The sequence below is a fragment of the Lethenteron reissneri genome, chromosome 1, assembly GCF_015708825.2.
Source record: "Lethenteron reissneri isolate LAM-NWPU_2019-01 chromosome 1, ASM1570882v1, whole genome shotgun sequence".
Classification (NCBI taxonomy): Eukaryota; Metazoa; Chordata; class Hyperoartia; order Petromyzontiformes; family Petromyzontidae; genus Lethenteron; species Lethenteron reissneri.
In genome coordinates this window covers 9,794,669-9,812,578 of record NC_083779.1, presented here as the reverse complement: position 1 = coordinate 9,812,578, position 17,910 = coordinate 9,794,669, and the positions used below count along the sequence as shown (strand labels likewise).

At 53.5% G+C, this 17,910-nt stretch overlaps 1 protein-coding gene across 1 annotated transcript in view; it reads right to left on the bottom strand.

Annotated features, from left to right (window-relative positions):
* The window catches only part of LOC133341888 (uncharacterized), a 73,881-nt gene that overhangs the window by 21,198 nt on the left and 34,773 nt on the right, over positions 1–17,910 (bottom strand). The window contains exons 2-3 of the mRNA XM_061550742.1: positions 8,261–8,305; positions 7,032–7,179 (exon numbers count right to left, since the gene is read on the bottom strand). Of these exons, the coding sequence (XP_061406726.1) occupies positions 7,032–7,179; positions 8,261–8,293 (181 nt within the window). The 5' untranslated portion in view covers positions 8,294–8,305. The remainder of the gene's footprint in view (positions 1–7,031; positions 7,180–8,260; positions 8,306–17,910) is intronic.

Below are 17,910 nucleotides of genomic sequence, written 5' to 3'. Positions count from 1 at the left end.
ACAGAGGCACAGGTAGATCAGCCGGAATAGAAACGGGGGGCACGCAGGCGGGGGGCACGCAGGCGGGGGGCACGCAGGCGGGGGGCACGCAGGCGGGGGGCGTGGGCTGGCGAGGAGGCCGCACGGGGAGGGGCGCCACCTGCGGCCTTTGTTTGCATTATGACTGCAGGTATTGTGGTCTATGCAAACATGACTCCTTGTAAAAAAAGGTGTCAGTGTTGTTGCCAGATAGAAGGGTACAAAACAATTATTATCTATGGGTAGTGTTGAGTCTATGGGTAGTGTTGAGTCTATGGGCAGTGTTGAGTCTGTGGGCAGTGTTGAGTCTATGGGTAGTGTTGAGTCTATGGGTAGTGTTGAGTCTATGGGTAGTGTTGAGTCTATGGGCAGTGTTGAGTCTGTGGGCAGTGACAGTCTATGGGCAGTGTTGAGTCTATGGGTAGTTGTTAGTCTATGGGCAGTGTTGAGTCTATGGGTAGTTGTTAGTCTATGGGTAGTTGTTAGTCTATGGGTAGTGTTGAGTCTATGGGTAGTTGTTAGTCTATGGGTAGTTGTTAGTCAATGGGTAGTTGTTAGTCTATGGGCAGTGTTGAGTCTATAGGTAGTTGTTAGTCTATGGGTAGTTGTTAGTCTATGGGTAGTGTTGAGTCTATGGGTAGTTGTTAGTCTATGGGTAGTTGTTAGTCTATGGGCAGTGTTGAGTCTATGGGTAGTTGTTAGTCTATGGGTAGTTGTTAGTCTATGGGCAGTGTTGAGTCTATGGGTAGTTGTTAGTCTATGGGCAGTGTTAGTCTATGGGCAGTGTTGAGTCTATGGGTAGTTGTTAGTCTATGGGTAGTGTTGAGTCTATGGGTAGTTGTTAGTCTATGGGCAGTGTTGAGTCTATGGGTAGTTGTTAGTCTATGGGCAGTGTTAGTCTATGGGCAGTGTTAGTCTATGGGCAGTGTTGAGTCTATGGGTAGTTGTTAGTCTATGGGCAGTGTTGAGTCTATGGGTAGTTGTTAGTCTATGGGCAGTGTTGAGTCTATGGGTAGTTGTTAGTCTATGGGCAGTGTTGAGTCTATGGGTAGTTGTTAGTCTATGGGCAGTGTTGAGTCTATGGGTAGTTGTTAGTCTATGGGCAGTGTTGAGTCTATGGGTAGTTGTTAGTCTATGGGCAGTGTTAGTCTATGGGCAGTGTTAGTCTATGGGCAGTGTTAGTCTATGGGCAGTACGCACTAAATGTTGAACTTCTTTCGCACCGTACGTAGCCAACCGTGCCAATCGGAGGTGCAGTGCAGGCCGCCGTGAGACCCGGTCACGGTTTTTATTTGATTTCAGTCAACATCTCAGTCTGGTCCATAACCTCATGTGGAGTTCAGGCTCCGTCCCAGGCTCTGGGTTTCTCGACACACACACACAGATAGAGTGAACTAACGCTCCTAAAACTTCTGGCCAACGCGGAAGAGTAGGCCACATGACCCTCTAGCGGGGATGCCCAGAGCTGCCACTCTCTCGCGACGCCGTGAAAACCATCTCGCTCTGCGTCTCCACTGGAGCTGTGAACCTGAACCATCTCACTCTGTGTCTCCACTAGAGCTGTGTAACCTGAACCATCTCACTCTGTGTCTCCACTGGAGCTGTGTAACCTGAACCATCTCACTCTGTGTCTCCACTGGAGCTGTGTAACCTGAACCATCTCACTCTGCGTCTCCACTGGAGCTGTGTAACCTGAACCATCTCACTCTGTGTCTCCACTGGAGCTGTGTAACCTGAACCATCTCACTCTGTGTCTCCACTGGAGCTGTGAACCTGAACCATCTCACTCTGTGTCTCCACTGGAGCTGTGTAACCTGAACCATCTCACTCTGTGTCTCCACTGGAGCTGTGTAACCTGAACCATCTCACTCTGTGTCTCCACTGGAGCTGTGTAACCTGAACCATCTCGCTCTGCGTCTCCACTGGAGCTGTGTAACCTGAACCATCTCACTCTGTGTCTCCACTGGAGCTGTGAACCTGAACCATCTCACTCTGTGTCTCCACTGGAGCTGTGTAACCTGAACCATCTCACTCTGTGTCTCCACTGGAGCTGTGTAACCTGAACCATCTCACTCTGCGTCTCCACTGGAGCTGTGTAACCTGAACCATCTCACTCTGTGTCTCCACTGGAGCTGTGTAACCTGAACCATCTCACTCTGTGTCTCCACTGGAGCTGGACAACCTGAACCATCTCACTCTGTGTCTCCACTGGAGCTGTGTAACCTGAACCATCTCACTCTGTGTCTCCACTGGAGCTGTGTAACCTGAACCACCTCACTCTGTGTCTCCACTGGAGCTGGTGACCTGAACCATCTCACTCTGTGTCTCCACTGGAGCTGTGGAACCTGAACCATCTCACTATGTGTCTCCACTGGAGCTGTGTGACCTGAACCATCTCACTCTGTGTCTCCACTGGAGCTGTGTGACCTGAACCATCTCACTCTGTGTCTCCACTGGAGCTGGACAACCTGAACCATCTCACTCTGTGTCTCCACTGGAGCTGGTGAACCTGAACCATCTCACTCTGTGTCTCCACTGGAGCTGTGTAACCTGAACCATCTCACTCTGTGTCTGCACTGGAGCTGGACAACCTGAACCATCTCACTCTGTGTCTCAACTGGAGCTGTGTAACCTGAACCATCTCACTCTGTGTCTCCACTGGAGCTGTGTAACCTGAACCATCTCACTCTGTGTCTCCACTGGAGCTGTGAACCTGAACCATCTCACTCTGTGTCTCCACTGGAGCTGGTGACCTGAACCATCTCACTCTGTGTCTCCACTGGAGCTGTGTGACCTGAACCATCTCACTCTGCGTCTCCACTGGAGCTGTGTAACCTGAACCACCTCACTCTGTGTCTCCACTGGAGCTGGTGAACCTGAACCATCTCACTCTGTGTCTCCACTGGAGCTGTGTAAGCTGAACCATCTCACTCTGTGTCTCCACTGGAGCTGTGGAACCTGAACCATCTCACTCTGTGTCTCCACTGGAGCTGTGTAACCTGAACCATCTCACTCTGTGTCTCCACTGGAGCTGTGTAACCTGAACCACCTCACTCTGTGTCTCCACTGGAGCTGGTGAACCTGAACCATCTCACTCTGTGTCTCCACTGGAGCTGTGTGACCTGAACCATCTCACTCTGTGTCTCCACTGGAGCTGTGTAACCTGAACCACCTCACTCTGTGTCTCCACTGGAGCTGGTGAACCTGAACCATCTCACTCTGTGTCTCCACTGGAGCTGTGTAACCTGAACCATCTCACTCTGTGTCTCCACTGGAGCTGTGTAACCTGAACCATCTCACTCTGTGTCTCCACTGGAGCTGTGTAACCTGAACCATCTCACTCTGTGTCTCAACTGGAGCTGTGTAACCTGAACCATCTCACTCTGCGTCTCCACTGGAGCTGGACAACCTGAACCATCTCACTCTGTGTCTCCACTGGAGCTGTGTAACCTGAACCATCTCACTCTGTGTCTCCACTGGAGCTGTGTAACCTGAACCATCTCACTCTGTGTCTCAACTGGAGCTGTGTAACCTGAACCATCTCACTCTGTGTCTCCACTGGAGCTGTGTGACCTGAACCACCTCACTCTGTGTCTCAACTGGAGCTGGACAACCTGAACCATCTCACTCTGTGTCTCCACTGGAGCTGGACAACCTGAACCATCTCACTCTGTGTCTCAACTGGAGCTGTGTAACCTGAACCATCTCACTCTGTGTCTCAACTGGAGCTAGACAACCGGAACCATCTCGCTCTGCGTCTCCACTGGAGCTGGACAACCTGAACCATCTCACTCTGTGTCTCAACTGGAGCTGTGTAACCTGAACCATCTCACTCTGTGTCTCAACTGGAGCTAGACAACCGGAACCATCTCGCTCTGCGTCTCCACTGGAGCTGGACAACCTGAACCATCTCGCTCTGCGTGCTTTCATCGTCGTCACCGATTCCGTAATTGGTCGTCTCCGGCTTCCCGGGCGGCACGGCCACTTGACCTGCAGCGCCGTAACGGAGATCATCGAGGAAGCCGGCGTTTCCTTCCTCGTGCCGGCGTGGCCAGCCGGCGCGTGGCTCGCCTGAATTACCGCGTGGCTCGCTTCCCACGCTAGGAGCACAGACCGCCGCCAAAGCCAGCAAGCGCATTGTGTATGAGTGTCTGTGTTAGTGTGTGCGTTTGTGTGTGTGTTCGTGTGTGTTCGTGTGTGCGTTAGTGTGTGTTAGTGTGTGCGTTTGTGTGTGTGAGAGTGTGTGTTCGTGTGTGCGTTAGTGTGTGTTAGTGTGTGTGAGAGTGTGTGAGAGTGTGTGAGTGTGTGTGCATGAGAGTGTGTGAGTGTATGAAGGACACACTACTGGGCAGTTGGAGGCAGTTGCCCTAGAACAACAACAGAGGGCAGAGGAGCGACGCTCACAACAACATGCGAAACGCCAGGCGGGTAAAATAAAAAAAGTTTGCAGTTGGTGTGGATCTCCCGGTCATCTCGATCAGTCAACCCACGGCACCTGGGACTGTCCCGTGACCCCGTCAGCGAGCCTTCGACACTTCCCGTGGCCTCAAGGTGCACATGGCCTGGCACAGGCGCCGTGGTGACGTCTTAGGGGCGAATGGCCGTCGTCGTGTGTGCGTGCGTGTTGTACGCATGTAGTGCGCGTGTAGTACGCGTGTTGTACGCATGTAGTACGCGTGTTGTACGCATGCTGTACGCGTGTTGTACGCGTGTTGTACGCGTGTTGTACGCATGTAGTACGCGTGCTGTATGCGTGTTGTACGCATGTAGTACGCGTGTTGTACGCGTATTGTACGCATGTAGTACGTGTGTTGTACGCGTGTTGTACGCATGTAGTACGCGTATTGTACGCGAGTTGTACGCATGTAGTACGTGTGTTGTACGCGTGTTGTACGCATGTAGTACGCGTGTTGTGCACGTGCTGTACGCGTGCTGTACGCGTGCTGTACGCATGTAGTACGCGTGTTGTACGCGTATTGTACGCGAGTTGTACGCGTGTAGTACGCGTGTTGTACGCGTATTGTACGCGTATTGTACGCGTGTTGTGCGCGTGTTGTACGCGTGTTGTGCGTGTGTTGTGCGCGTGTTGTACGCGTGTTGTGCGCGTGTTGTACGCGTGTTGTACGCGTGTTGTGCGCGTGTTGTAAGCGTGCTGTACGCGTGTTGTACGCGTGTTGTGCGCGTGTAGTAAGCGTGTTGTGCGCGTGTTGTGCGCGTGTTGTACGCATGCTGTGCGCGTGTTGTACGCGTGTTGTAAGCGTGCTGTAAGCGTGCTGTACGCGTGTTGTGCGCGTGTTGTAAGCGTGCTGTACGCGTGTTGTACGCGTGTTGTGCGCGTGTTGTAAGCGTGTTGTGCGCGTGTTGTACGCGTGTTGTGCGCGTGTTGTAAGCGTGCTGTACGCGTGTTGTACGCGTGTTGTGCGCGTGTTGTAAGCGTACTGTACGCGTGTTGTACGCGTGTTGTGCGCGTGTTGTAAGCGTGTTGTGCGCGTGTTGTGCGCGTGTTGTACGCATGCTGTGCGCGTGTTGTAAGCGTGCTGTACGCGTGTTGTACGCGTGTTGTGCGCGTGTAGTAAGCGTGTTGTACGCGTGTAGTACGCGTGTTGTACGCGTGTTGTGCGCGTGTTGTACGCGTGTTGTACGCGTGTTGTAAGCGTGTTGTACGCGTGTAGTACGCGTGTTGTACGCGTGTTGTACGCGTGTTGTGCGCGTGTAGTACGCGTGTTGTACGCGTGTTGTAAGCGTGTTGTACGCATGTAGTACGCGTGTTGTACGCGTGCTGTGCGCGTGTTGTACGCGTGTTGTACGCGTGTTGTGCGCGTGTTGTAAGCGTGTTGTGCGCGTGTTGTGCGCGTGTTGTAAGCGTGTTGTACGCGTGTTGTAAGCGTGTTGTACGCGTGTTGTAAGCGTGTTGTACGCGTGTAGTACGCGTGTTGTGCGCGTGTTGTGCGCGTGTTGTACGCATGTTGTACGCGTGTTGTAAGCGTGTTGTACGCGTGTTGTGCGCGTGTTGTGCGCGTGTTGTAAGCGTGTTGTACGCATGTAGTACGCGTGTTGTACGCGTGTTGTACGCGTGTTGTGCGCGTGTAGTACGCGTGTTGTACGCGTGTTGTAAGCGTGTTGTACGCATGTAGTACGCGTGTTGTACGCGTGCTGTGCGCGTGTTGTAAGCGTGTTGTACGCGTGTTGTACGCGTGTTGTGCGCGTGTTGTAAGCGTGTTGTACGCGTGTTGTGCGCGTGTTGTAAGCGTGTTGTACGCGTGTTGTAAGCGTGTTGTACGCGTGTTGTAAGCGTGTTGTACGCGTGTAGTACGCGTGTTGTGCGCGTGTTGTGCGCGTGTTGTACGCGTGTTGTACGCGTGTTGTAAGCGTGTTGTACGCGTGTTGTGCGCGTGTTGTGCGCGTGTTGTAAGCGTGTTGTACGCGTGTTGTACGCGTGTTGTAAGCGTGTTGTACGCGTGTTGTGCGCGTGTTGTACGCGTGTTGTAAGCGTGTTGTACGCGTGTTGTACGCGTGTTGTGCGCGTGTTGTGCGCGTGTTGTACGCATGTTGTGCGCGTGTTGTACGCGTGTTGTAAGCGTGTTGTAAGCGTGTTGTACGCGTGTTGTGCGCGTGTTGTGCGCGTGTTGTAAGCGTGTTGTACACATGTTGTACGCGTGTTGTGCGCGTGTTGTGCGCGTGTTGTACGCGTGTTGTAAGCGTGTTGTACGTGTGTTGTACGCATGTTGTACGCGTGTTGTAAGCGTGTTGTACGCATGTTGTAAGCGTGTTGTACGCGTGCTGTACGCGTGTTGTAAGCGTGTTGTACGCGTGCTGTACGCGTGCTGTACGCGTGCTGTACGCGTGTTGTACGCGTGTTGTACGCATGTTGTACGCGTGCTGTACGCGTGTTGTACGCGTGTTGTAAGCGTGTTGTACGCGTGTTGTACGCGTGCTGTACGCGTGTTGTACGCGTGTTGTACGCGTGTTGTACGCGTGCTGTGCGCGTGTTGTACGTGCGTGTTGCGTGCTACCTGGTGTGAACCCCTGCAGCGTGCAGCCGTTGAGGCGAGTGGCGGGCGCCACGTGGCGGCTGGCCGTGCCGTCGAACACCAGGAAGAAGTCGGCGTCGCCCGGCGGCAGCGTCCCCTCGGCGCACGTCACGAGGACCCGCGCGCCGCCCTGCGGGCAACGGGCACACGGAGCGGCCACCGCCCCGTCAAGACGACCGCTCGCGACGCCCACGGTGCGGGCGCGCGCACGGAGCGAGCCGTGCGTGGCGTCCCGTCGCGCGTGTGGTGGTGTCGTGGGGAGCGGTCGGCGCTACGAACCTGGTGGCCCCGCTTCCCTTCCCGCTCGAGGCTCGCCGACTCCGGTGGCGATCGTCTGAACTGGTCCTGGGCCTCCCCTAGGTCGACTCGGCCTCAAACGAGTACGCGGTGCGGTGCGTAATGAACATCGCGACAGGGGAGACAAAGGCGGCAGGGCGTGGTGCTGGCCACCCACCGCCTCGTGCGGAGTGCCGCCCTTCATAGGCGCTACTCGCTAACAGCACTTGCCCTCACAGTCCGTCGAGGCTACATGGGGGAACTTTGCCTCTGTTGTCCGTGTGTGCGTGCGCGCGTTGGGGTGCGACCAGGGGGGTCCCGACGTAGTCCACGGGAAGGGAGAAGGTCATGAACACGAAACGAAAACTTAGAAGTGGGCGAAAAGGTGTTGCAAGGGGGTACGCGTGGGATCACACGGAGAGACGGGCCCACGTGATTGGAGAACACACGGCAGGTCCGTGGCATGGCACTGAGCTTCATCCAGCAGTGGAGAGCCCACGGTGGTGGTGATGATGATGATGATGATGACAGCGCGGTGGTGGAGAGCAGCGAGTGGAGAAGTATTGTAATTCCCACCGCACCTGAAAGCGGCGGCCCTCACTGTCAACTTTTCTCTTTTTTTTTGCAGTCGCCACGGCAGAAATGACTCGAGAAGGGTTCGCGGCACGGATGCAGAGCCAGAGAGCATTAGAATGGTGCTGCCACCGTGTGGCGGAAGGAGGAATTACATCTTTAAAGTTTTATGATGTATGTATTCTGACAGAGCTGGCGAGCCATAAATAACACATTATAAGACCAAAGCTGCAGGCCGTATGAAATCTGACCGCGGGCCGTGATTGGCCCGCGGGTCGGACTTTGGACATGCCTGGTGTAGAGGCACCATTGCCGCCACTCGGCACGCGCGAGGACCGGCGGTCGCTGTCTGGGGTACTCACGTAGAGGGGCGACTCTTTGGGGCTGAAGTCCATGCTGCCCGAATCCTGCAACAAAAATAACAAAAGACACGAATCATCGTCGACTCGTGATTGTTGTTGTAACGGATTCCTCCATCACGAAGACTGATTCTGTCGAACTTCTTTCGCTCTGTACGGAGCGGAACCGTCGCTAATCGCAGGTGCGGGAGAAGGCCAAAAAAATGAACACAGCAGTTCTAAAGAAACCACTTTTCAATATCGGGAGGAGAGAGCCTTCCAGACAGCCGCAGAAGCGCATCTGAAAGCGCCGCGCGATGCCGATGCGGTGACTACGCGCGATGCCAAAAGCCGCCGCCACTGTCGCCGCGAGGTTGACCGCGAGTTTTCGCGAAGATGGTCGACGAGATCGGGGCTTGGCCTGGGCGCCATCGTTCTCACGGAGGCGCGGGGCGGTCACCGCGGAGGGAGGCGCCAATGATCGCCGGCTGCGTGTGTATGCGTGCGGTCCCCAAGTGACGAATTCGGAAACAATTTGGCAAATTTGGCGGACGGCGATGCCGGCACATGCGGCGGAATGGTCCGGCTGCTCGTTCCGAGTGACGCCACTGTGAAGCAGGTGGCGCGAATTGTTGACGGTTGGTGCGCACGCAACCGCAGTATTAACCAGGGGCGGACTGCCAAATTCGAACCGAGCACCTCTGTAACGAGCGGCGAACATGCTACAGCTGGGCAGTCGCGTCACCGCCCCTATCATCATCACCGCCCTTATCATCATCATCGTCGGCCAACATCATCATCATCACCGCCCCTATCATCATCGTCATCACCACCCCTATCATCATCATCGTCGGCCAACATCATCATCATCACCGCCCCTATCATCATCATCGTCGGCCATCATCATCATCGTCGTCGGCTGTCCATTAATGCATCTGACCACAGACACTCACAAACACAGAGACGCGGAAGCAAACACACACAAAGATCCCCCGCGTAGCCTCAACAGACTGTTGGGGCAAGGGCTGTGAGCGAGTAGCAGCACTAATGAAGACCGGCACTGTGGCACACGCGGGGTTGAGTGGCCAACACCACGCCCGGTCACCTTTGTCTCCCCAGTGCCGATGTTTTTACACACCGCACCAGGTTATTCATTTGAGGCTGAGGAGACCTAGGGGAGGCTCTGGACCGGCTCTGATAATCGCCGCTGGTGTTGGTGGCAGTGAGCGGGAATCGAACTCGGGTCGCCGGGTTCGTAGCGCAGCGTGCTAATCGCTAACCGCTGCACCACCGCTCCCCACAAATGCCCACATACACAGACACAAAGATCCCCCGTACAGCCTTCAACGGACTGTGCTGTTACCAAGCAACGACGAAGGCCGGCATGGCACATGGGGGGAGGTGGGTGCCCCCCCCCCACCTTTGTCTCCCCAGTCCCGATGGTCACACACTGCACCAGGTACTCGTGAAGGCTGAGTCGACCTAGGGGAGGCCCGGGACGAGTTCCAATATTTCGCCATTGGTGTTGGTCACGAGCAGGAGCCGAAGTCGGGTCACCAGGTGGTTTGTAGCGCAGTGCGATAACCGTTACACCACCGCTCCCCAGACACACACACAGCCAGAAAACACGAAGTGGTCATGACGTCACCACAACAACTGTGCCAGGCTAGGTTCACTTTGAGGAAGCGCATCATCTTCTGGCGGTGAGGTGTGGGAATCTGCGAGTCCCCGGCTGCTGTGGGCTCGCCTCCCTGTCAATGGTGGTGGTGGTGGCTTGTGTCCCCACAGAATAATTATCAGTGGATGCAGGCAAAGCAGATGAGTCGGATGCCTTCTATGACCTCCCGTCCCTGGTGCTGGCTAGAGCGGCCCCTCGAGATAGAGTCATCCTGGTGAGTGACTCTAGTGCCCGAGTGGGTCACGGCGCAGGCACCTGGGTCGGAGTGACTGGAAGACACGGGCCAGGTCAGCTCAATGACAGCGGCAGGAGGCCGCAACACTTCTGTGCAGCCCGTGGACTCGTGGCCACCAACACGCCGTTCCAGCATCACAAGCCCGCAACACACACCACACAGACACTGACAGACAAACACTGACTCATATACACACACGGTAACACACACACACACCAACAAACACTGACCCACTCTGACCCCCACACACACGGTGACCTACACACACACACACCAACAAACACTGACCCACACAGACCCACACACACACAGATACCCACAGACAGACACTGACCCAATCTGACCCCCACACACACACGGTGACCTACACACACACCAACAAACACTGACCCACACAGACCCACACACACACAGAGATACCCACAGACAAACACTGACCCATATACACACCCACGGTGACCTACACACACACACCAACAAACACTGACCCACACTGACCCACACACACACACACAGATACCCACAGACAAACACTGACCTACACAGACCCACACACACACAGATACCCACAGACAAACACTGACCCACACTGACACACACACACAGATACCCACAGACAAACACTGACCTACACAGACCCACACACACACAGATACCCACAGACAAACACTGACCCACACTGACCCACACACACACAGAGATACCCACAGACAGACACTGACCCACACAGACCCACACACACACAGATACCCACAGACAAACACTGACCCATACACACACACGGTGACACACACACCAACAAACACTGACCCACACAGACCCACACACACCAACAAACACTGACCCACATTGACACACACACAACTTCTCACAACATCACGCACACAAAGTTAATTCTGCACATCCTATCAGAATACGAGAACATGGTCTCAATTGGAGGAAGCGTTTTCCCCTCCAGCGGGACGGCTGCGACATCACGATAAGGGCCGCCGTTATGGGCGCGCAGCCTTTTCGAGGAATCAGTGATAAAGCCACGAATGTAAGAAAGGGCAAGAGAGCAAGAGGAAGAGAAGGAAATGGAGAGAGAGAGCGACACCGAGTGAGACAAGAAGAGAGGAAGGGAGCGAGAGAGAAGAGGGACAACACGAGAGTGCGTGAGAGATGCGGGGGGAGCAAGAGAGAACGAGTGTGTGTGAGAGAGAGAATGGGTAAGTGATTGTTAAAGAGAGAGACACAGCGAGAGAGAGACTACGAGAGACTGAGCGAGAGCGAGTGAGAGAACGAGTGTGTGTGAGAGAGAATGGGTAAGTGATTGTTAAAGAGAGAGACACAGCGAGAGAGAGACTACGAGAGACTGAGCGAGAGCGAGTGAGAGAACGAGTGTGTGTGTGAGAGAATGGGTAAGTGATTGTAAAAGAGAGAGACACAGCGAGACAGAGACTACGAGAGACACTGAGAGAGACTGAGAGACAGTGAGAGAGACCGACAAAGACTGACGAAATGATGAACGAAGCAAAGTGCCGACTACACCGAGCATCTTCTTGTTTCCTCTGATCGTAAAAAAAGAGAGAGACTGAGAGAGAGAGCAAGTGAGAGACCGAGAGAGATCGAGAGCAATTGAGATTGGGAGAGACCGAGAGCGAGTGAGAGCTAGAGAGACTGGGAGAGGGCAAGAGAGAGCAAGAGAGGGCGAGTGAGAGTGAGCCACTCACACGCGGCGGCTGTGAAAGGTGACACCAGCTGGGTCACCTTGGAGCTCAGGCGCCTCGCGTTACGCACCACCACCACCACCAGCACCACCACCACCACCACCAGCACCACCACCACCACCAGCACCACCACCAGCACCACCACCACCACCAGCACCACCACACCACCACCACCAGCACCACCACAACCACCAGCACCACCACCACCACACACCAGACACACCACCACCAGCACAGCACCACACCACCAGCACACCAGCACCACAACCACAGCACCACCACCAGCACCACACCACCACACCACCAGCACCACCACCACCACCAGCACCACCACCACCACCAGCACCACCACCAGCACCACCACCAGCACACCACCACCACCAGCACCACCACCACCACCAGCACCACCACCACCACCACCAGCACCACCACCACCACCCACCAGCACCACCACCACCACCCGCACCACCACCAGCACCACCACCAGCACCACCACCACCACCGCCACCGCCGCCGCCGTCGCCACCGCCACCGCTGCCACCACCACCTCACCGCCACCACCACCTCTCACCACCACCAACCTCTCACCACCACCACTCTCACCACCACCTCACCGCCACCCACCACCTCTCACCACCACCACCTCTCACCACCACCCACCTCTCACCACCACCACCTCTCACCACCAACCTCTCTCACCACCACCTCACCGCCACCACCACCTCTCACCACCACCACCTCTCACCACCACCTCACCGCCACCACCACCTCTCACCACCACCACCTCTCACCACCACCACCTCTCACCACCGCCACGCTTCATTTCACCGCGCGCCACACTGCGGGTTTAATTTTGGCGACATCAACGTTGGTTACCGTGCTCATTCATCATCATCACTATATATATAAAAGGGAAAAGTCTGTTCAAAATGTTTAGCGTACTTCCCGACATGCAACAAACTGGAAATTTGCCATGTGGGTACTTTCCAGACTGTACACCATGAAAACATTATAAAAATACACTTGTGTTTTTTTGAGGGGATGGGGGCGCAATAATGCATTTATTTTGCACGGCAAGTGAGCGGTGACGTCACATCTGTGTCGTGGTTAGTGCCACGCTACGAACCCGGCGACCCGAGTTCGATTCCCGCTCGCGGCTACCACCGGTGACGATTATTTGAACCGGTTCTGGACCTCCCCTAGGTCAACTCAGCCTCAAACGACCGACTGGACATATTTTGCACAGCAAGTGAGCGGTGACGTCACATCTGTGATGTCACCCGCATGCGGCAGCGTCACGCGGTGTGCCTGCTGACGTCACGCACCCCTCCCCCTCCCACCCTCCGCGTCGGTGTATTAGTCCAAGATGAGAATCCAAGTCCCGGGCGAAGCCGCCGAAGTGAAGCTCGTTGCAGATAACGGGAACACAAAGAGGGGGAGGGGTGGGTGGGGGGTTGGGAGGGAGGGGGTAGGAATATGACCTCATCAGATGTCGCAGTACAGCAACTGGGATCACGAACCCATCTGTGTGGAGCTGTGTGGGTGAGTGGCATCTGGAATCTCTGATTCTCTCCTCCGTGAACCTCACCCCACCCTCACCACACCCTCACCTCAACCTCACCCCAAACTCACCCCACCCTCACCCCAACTGACCTCCGAGCTATCCGCCCTCCACCAGAGAACAACTCGCACCAGAGGCTCCGCACAGCTACAGCTCATTGGTGGAGCCCCTGTTGGATGGAGGGCTCCCCCCCCCCCCCCCTCCACGTCTTGCAGTCACTAATGTGCCCACGCCAAACACATTTATAGAATTTTTATTTGACCAGGTAAGGCCCACTCTTTCTCGGAAGCGACCTGGCCACAAATGATAGCCCAGCGAAGCGGCTTATGATCATCATCATCATCATCACGTGGAAATCTATCGCAGCCAAATACTCTCAACGCACGATGATTCTAAATGCGGAGGGAGGACCCGGAGAAAAATCCACGCGACCACGGGGAGAGAGCGAGAGAGACGTGCCATTTCGGTGCAAACATTTGCCGCGAGCTCATAGCGGAAGATTAATGAAAGTCAACTAGTACGGCAGCAGCCCTTTTGCCCACTTTAACAAGTGTTTCTTGCTGCGGTTGTCCCACCTGATGACGGATGCTTGTGTTGCGCCCGAAACGTCGTGATTTAATTAAATTTCTACCCACGTAACTTTACCGAAAGAACCAAAGAGTATGGATCCCTGCAGTCACGAAAACTTCAAATCTAGAGTGGCTATTCTTCAACTCAAACCTGGTTTTTGTGAGAAGGGCAGTGATATTTAGAAATGTACCCATTTTCAAAGAGAAAACGTGGGAATAAATGTCATTCCCTCACGTAAAGACGTGGTTGCTGAAGCAAAGACAGTGGAGAATGATAGGAATTTTGTATTTAACAATGTAAAAGTAGCACTTAGTAGTCGGGGAGAAAAATCGTGTTACTTGGGGTAACTGTCAACATTGGTTAATCCCTGTCATAAAATAAAATCTTACCTATAAAAGACATTCTTTGTCTGTCTGTCTGTGTCTGTGTGTGTGGACGCAACTTGTGAAGGATTTGGCTCGCAAACCGTGGGGTTTGCACGGGACTAGGCCTCACCACGGCAATGTTAAGTACTATTTTCTTGCTTCTTTCGCTAAACTCACGTAGATAGAAAACTAATATTTAAAAAATCAGTTCGGAAATATTAAAATATTTTTTGCGTGTAGACAACTAATATTTCCAAATTAAGTTGGTAAATATTTAAATAATGTGTGTGTAAGGCCTTGTGTGAGTCGATATGTCTGTGTGTCAGTCGGTCTGTTAGTCAATTTTTTTTGTCGTGGTTTAGTGGTAATTTATTGAGAAGAGATGGATAAATGTGGTACAGGAGTACGTGGAGCTGAGTGGACTTGTCGATGACTGGTACCAGCGGTGTCAAGATCGACCTCTGTGGAGGAGGCTCGTGAAGGACGCTACTGGGCAGTTGGAGGCAGTCGCCCTCCAACAACAACGGAGGGCGGAGGAGCGATGCTCACAACAACGAGCGGAGCGCCGGGTGGCTAAAGCACAGCAAGTTGGCACAGTAGGGGGCACAGGATGTGCATCAGCCAGTCATCTCAGTCGACCCGTGACATCTGGGTCTGCCCCGTGACCTCCTGCCAGCGGGCGTTCGACACTTCACTTGGCCTCAAGGTGCACATGGCCTGGCACAAGCGTCGTGGTGACGTCACCGCCACTTAGTGGTGAATGGCGGTTGTTGTTGTTAGTCAATATGTGTGTGTGGTGTGTGTGTAGACAATATTTAAAAATCAAGTTAGTACATTTTAAAATGTGTGTGTCTAAGTCCATGTGTGTGAGTTGATGAGCGTGTCTGCGTCGATATGTGTGTGTAAGTCGATGTGTCTGTGTGTGGGTCCATGTGTTTGTGTAAGTCAACGTGTGTGTGTGTGAGTCCGTGTATGTGTGTCCATTAGTGTGTGTGCGTCGATATGCGTGTGTAAGTCGATATGTGTGTAAGTCGCTGTACGTGTGTGTACGTCGATGTTTGTGTGCGTAAGTCGATGTGTGTGTGTTAGTCAATATTTATGTGTGTGTGTGTTAGTCGATGTGTGTGTGTAAGTCGATGTGTGTGCGTGGGTCCATGTGTGTAAGTCGATGTGTTTGTGTGTGTGGGTCGATGTCTGTGTGTGTGTAAGTCGATGTGTGTGTGTGTGTCTTTTTCACCTGGGCAACGCCGGGTACTTCCCGCTAGTCTAACCTATAACAGGCAATTTGTATTGAGTAAACAGTCATGGTAATAAATGTTTAAAAGGAGCTGTAAATCTGCGTGCTACCTTCCGCAGTGTCCACACGAAAGAGAATCCCCCCTCACCCCCACCGAACGCACGCGAGTTGGTAGGGTCGAGCATGCGCTATGTAAGAAATAAATAACCCAAAACAGCACTAAATCGCTAATTAAACTACTTAAAAGGTGACGGACGCAAAATCGGAATAGCGCTGGCTCAGCACGGGGCTTATGGCATGCTACCTGGCTACTTTTTTTTTTTATATATGAACCCCACGGTTTGCGAGCCAAATCCTTCACAAGTTTCGGCCACACAGACACACAGACAAAGAATTACATTTATAGGTAAAAGAAATAGTAGTAAAAAGTGTACTGTATAATATTATAGTGTATAGTATAGTATTGTAGTGTGTAGTAGTGTAGTGTGTATAGTAATGTATTGTGGAGATCTACATGATTTAAAAGTGCATAGCTCCAGTGGCTTCCTAATATTGGTAAGGAAGAGCGTTCCAGACGGCCGCAGAAGCGCATCTGAAAGTGCCGCGTCGATGCGGCGACCGCACCGTCACTGTTCACGCAGATTCCCAAGGAACTACAGCCGAGCGGGAAGGCAGCAGCAAGCAGCAGCAGCAGCCGCCACCATCGACCAACAAATCGCCCAAGTTCTGCCGTCCTCGACATATACCAAAGCGTTTTCAGTGAGTGTGCACGTGGGAGGAAACCGGAGCACCCGGAGAGACGCTCCACGCGTGCGAGGCGGGGTGGGGGAGGGGGCAACGCTCGATCCCCACGCAGATGGAGAAGGTGGAGTCGGCACTTTGCCGCGGCGCCTACTCCCTGCGAGCCCGGGCGCGACCTCCTCCGTCGACGATCCACCAACCTCCCCGGCGGTTGCTTTGTAAGAGGAATTGACGCGCTCGTAATCGGAGCCCCGGGTGCCAATTGAAGCCCACGTTTGTCATCGATTTATTTAATCTGATATATCCCAGAGGGCCTCACTGAGTCTTAAGGCACCCTTTTCAGGACGGTCCTGCCAAGTTTGTGCAGTAGAGAGCGATGTTGCTGCTGCTGCTGCTGTTATCCCAAATGAATCATTTGTCGGTGGCGTTTCAGCATTGAGACATTTGGGTCAATATCAGTTACACTGTGTGTGTGTGTTTAGCTATGGGAAGAAAGCCATGCAGAACAAGGGGAAGAACACACAAACACCGCTCACACTATCGCTGACAGATAGAACTGCTCAAACCCAAGCAATGAAAACTTTGGTACTGTCATTGTCTTTGTGCTGTTCGTCTTGTGGCGTAGTTCTCTCGTTTAACACCGGTGGGGAGACTAGGCCCTGAAGAAGGCTGTAGTCTTTGGTGTAGGCCAATCAGGTTCCAAAAACAATGCAAATATGATTACAAGAGCATGTCTGTTTGCGTGGTTTTTGGCACGAGTACTGTGTGTGGTGAATGCACGCGCTTGATGCCTTGCCAATCGGTGTATCATCGATTTGGGTGTTTGAACATGTTAACACAGCTCCTGTTTTCTTATTGCCAGAAAACCTCGTCTTAGTTTTTCATTCACACTCACTCACTCACACCGTCACTCACTCACACCGTCACTCACTCACCATCACTCACTCACGCCATCACGCAATCACCATCACTCACTCACCATCACTCACTCACACCATCACGCAATCACCATCACTCACTCACCATCACTCACTCACCATCACTCACTCACACCGTCACTCACACCGTCACTCACTCACACCGTCACTCACTCAAGCACTCCCTCACACTTTCACTCACTCACTCTGCAGAATGGTGAGGGGTGGCAGGAGAGGACACAGAAAGCCCCCCCCCCCCGAGTCGGGAATCGAACCCAGGTCGCCGGATTAGAAGGGCAGTCATTATCATTATTAGAAGGGCAGTCATCGAACAGATCTGGAATGATATTCTTGGTTCTTTCGGTAAAGTTACGTAGAAGGGAAACAATAAAATAATAAAAATAAAACATAATAAAATAAAATTCTCACGACGTTTCGGCCACAACGCAAGCAGCCGTCTTCAGGTGAAGAAACAGAGCTGTCGGAAAGACAGCGTCTTTCCCTTCTACGTCACTCTACCGAAAGAACCAAGAATATGAATCCCTGCAGTCACGAAAGCTTTCAATCGAACAGATCTGGAATGCCGACGACCCCGCAAAAGCAGCGCGCGGGAGAGAGAGACGGAGACTCGCGACTCCACGGAGAGACGGATAGAGGAGCG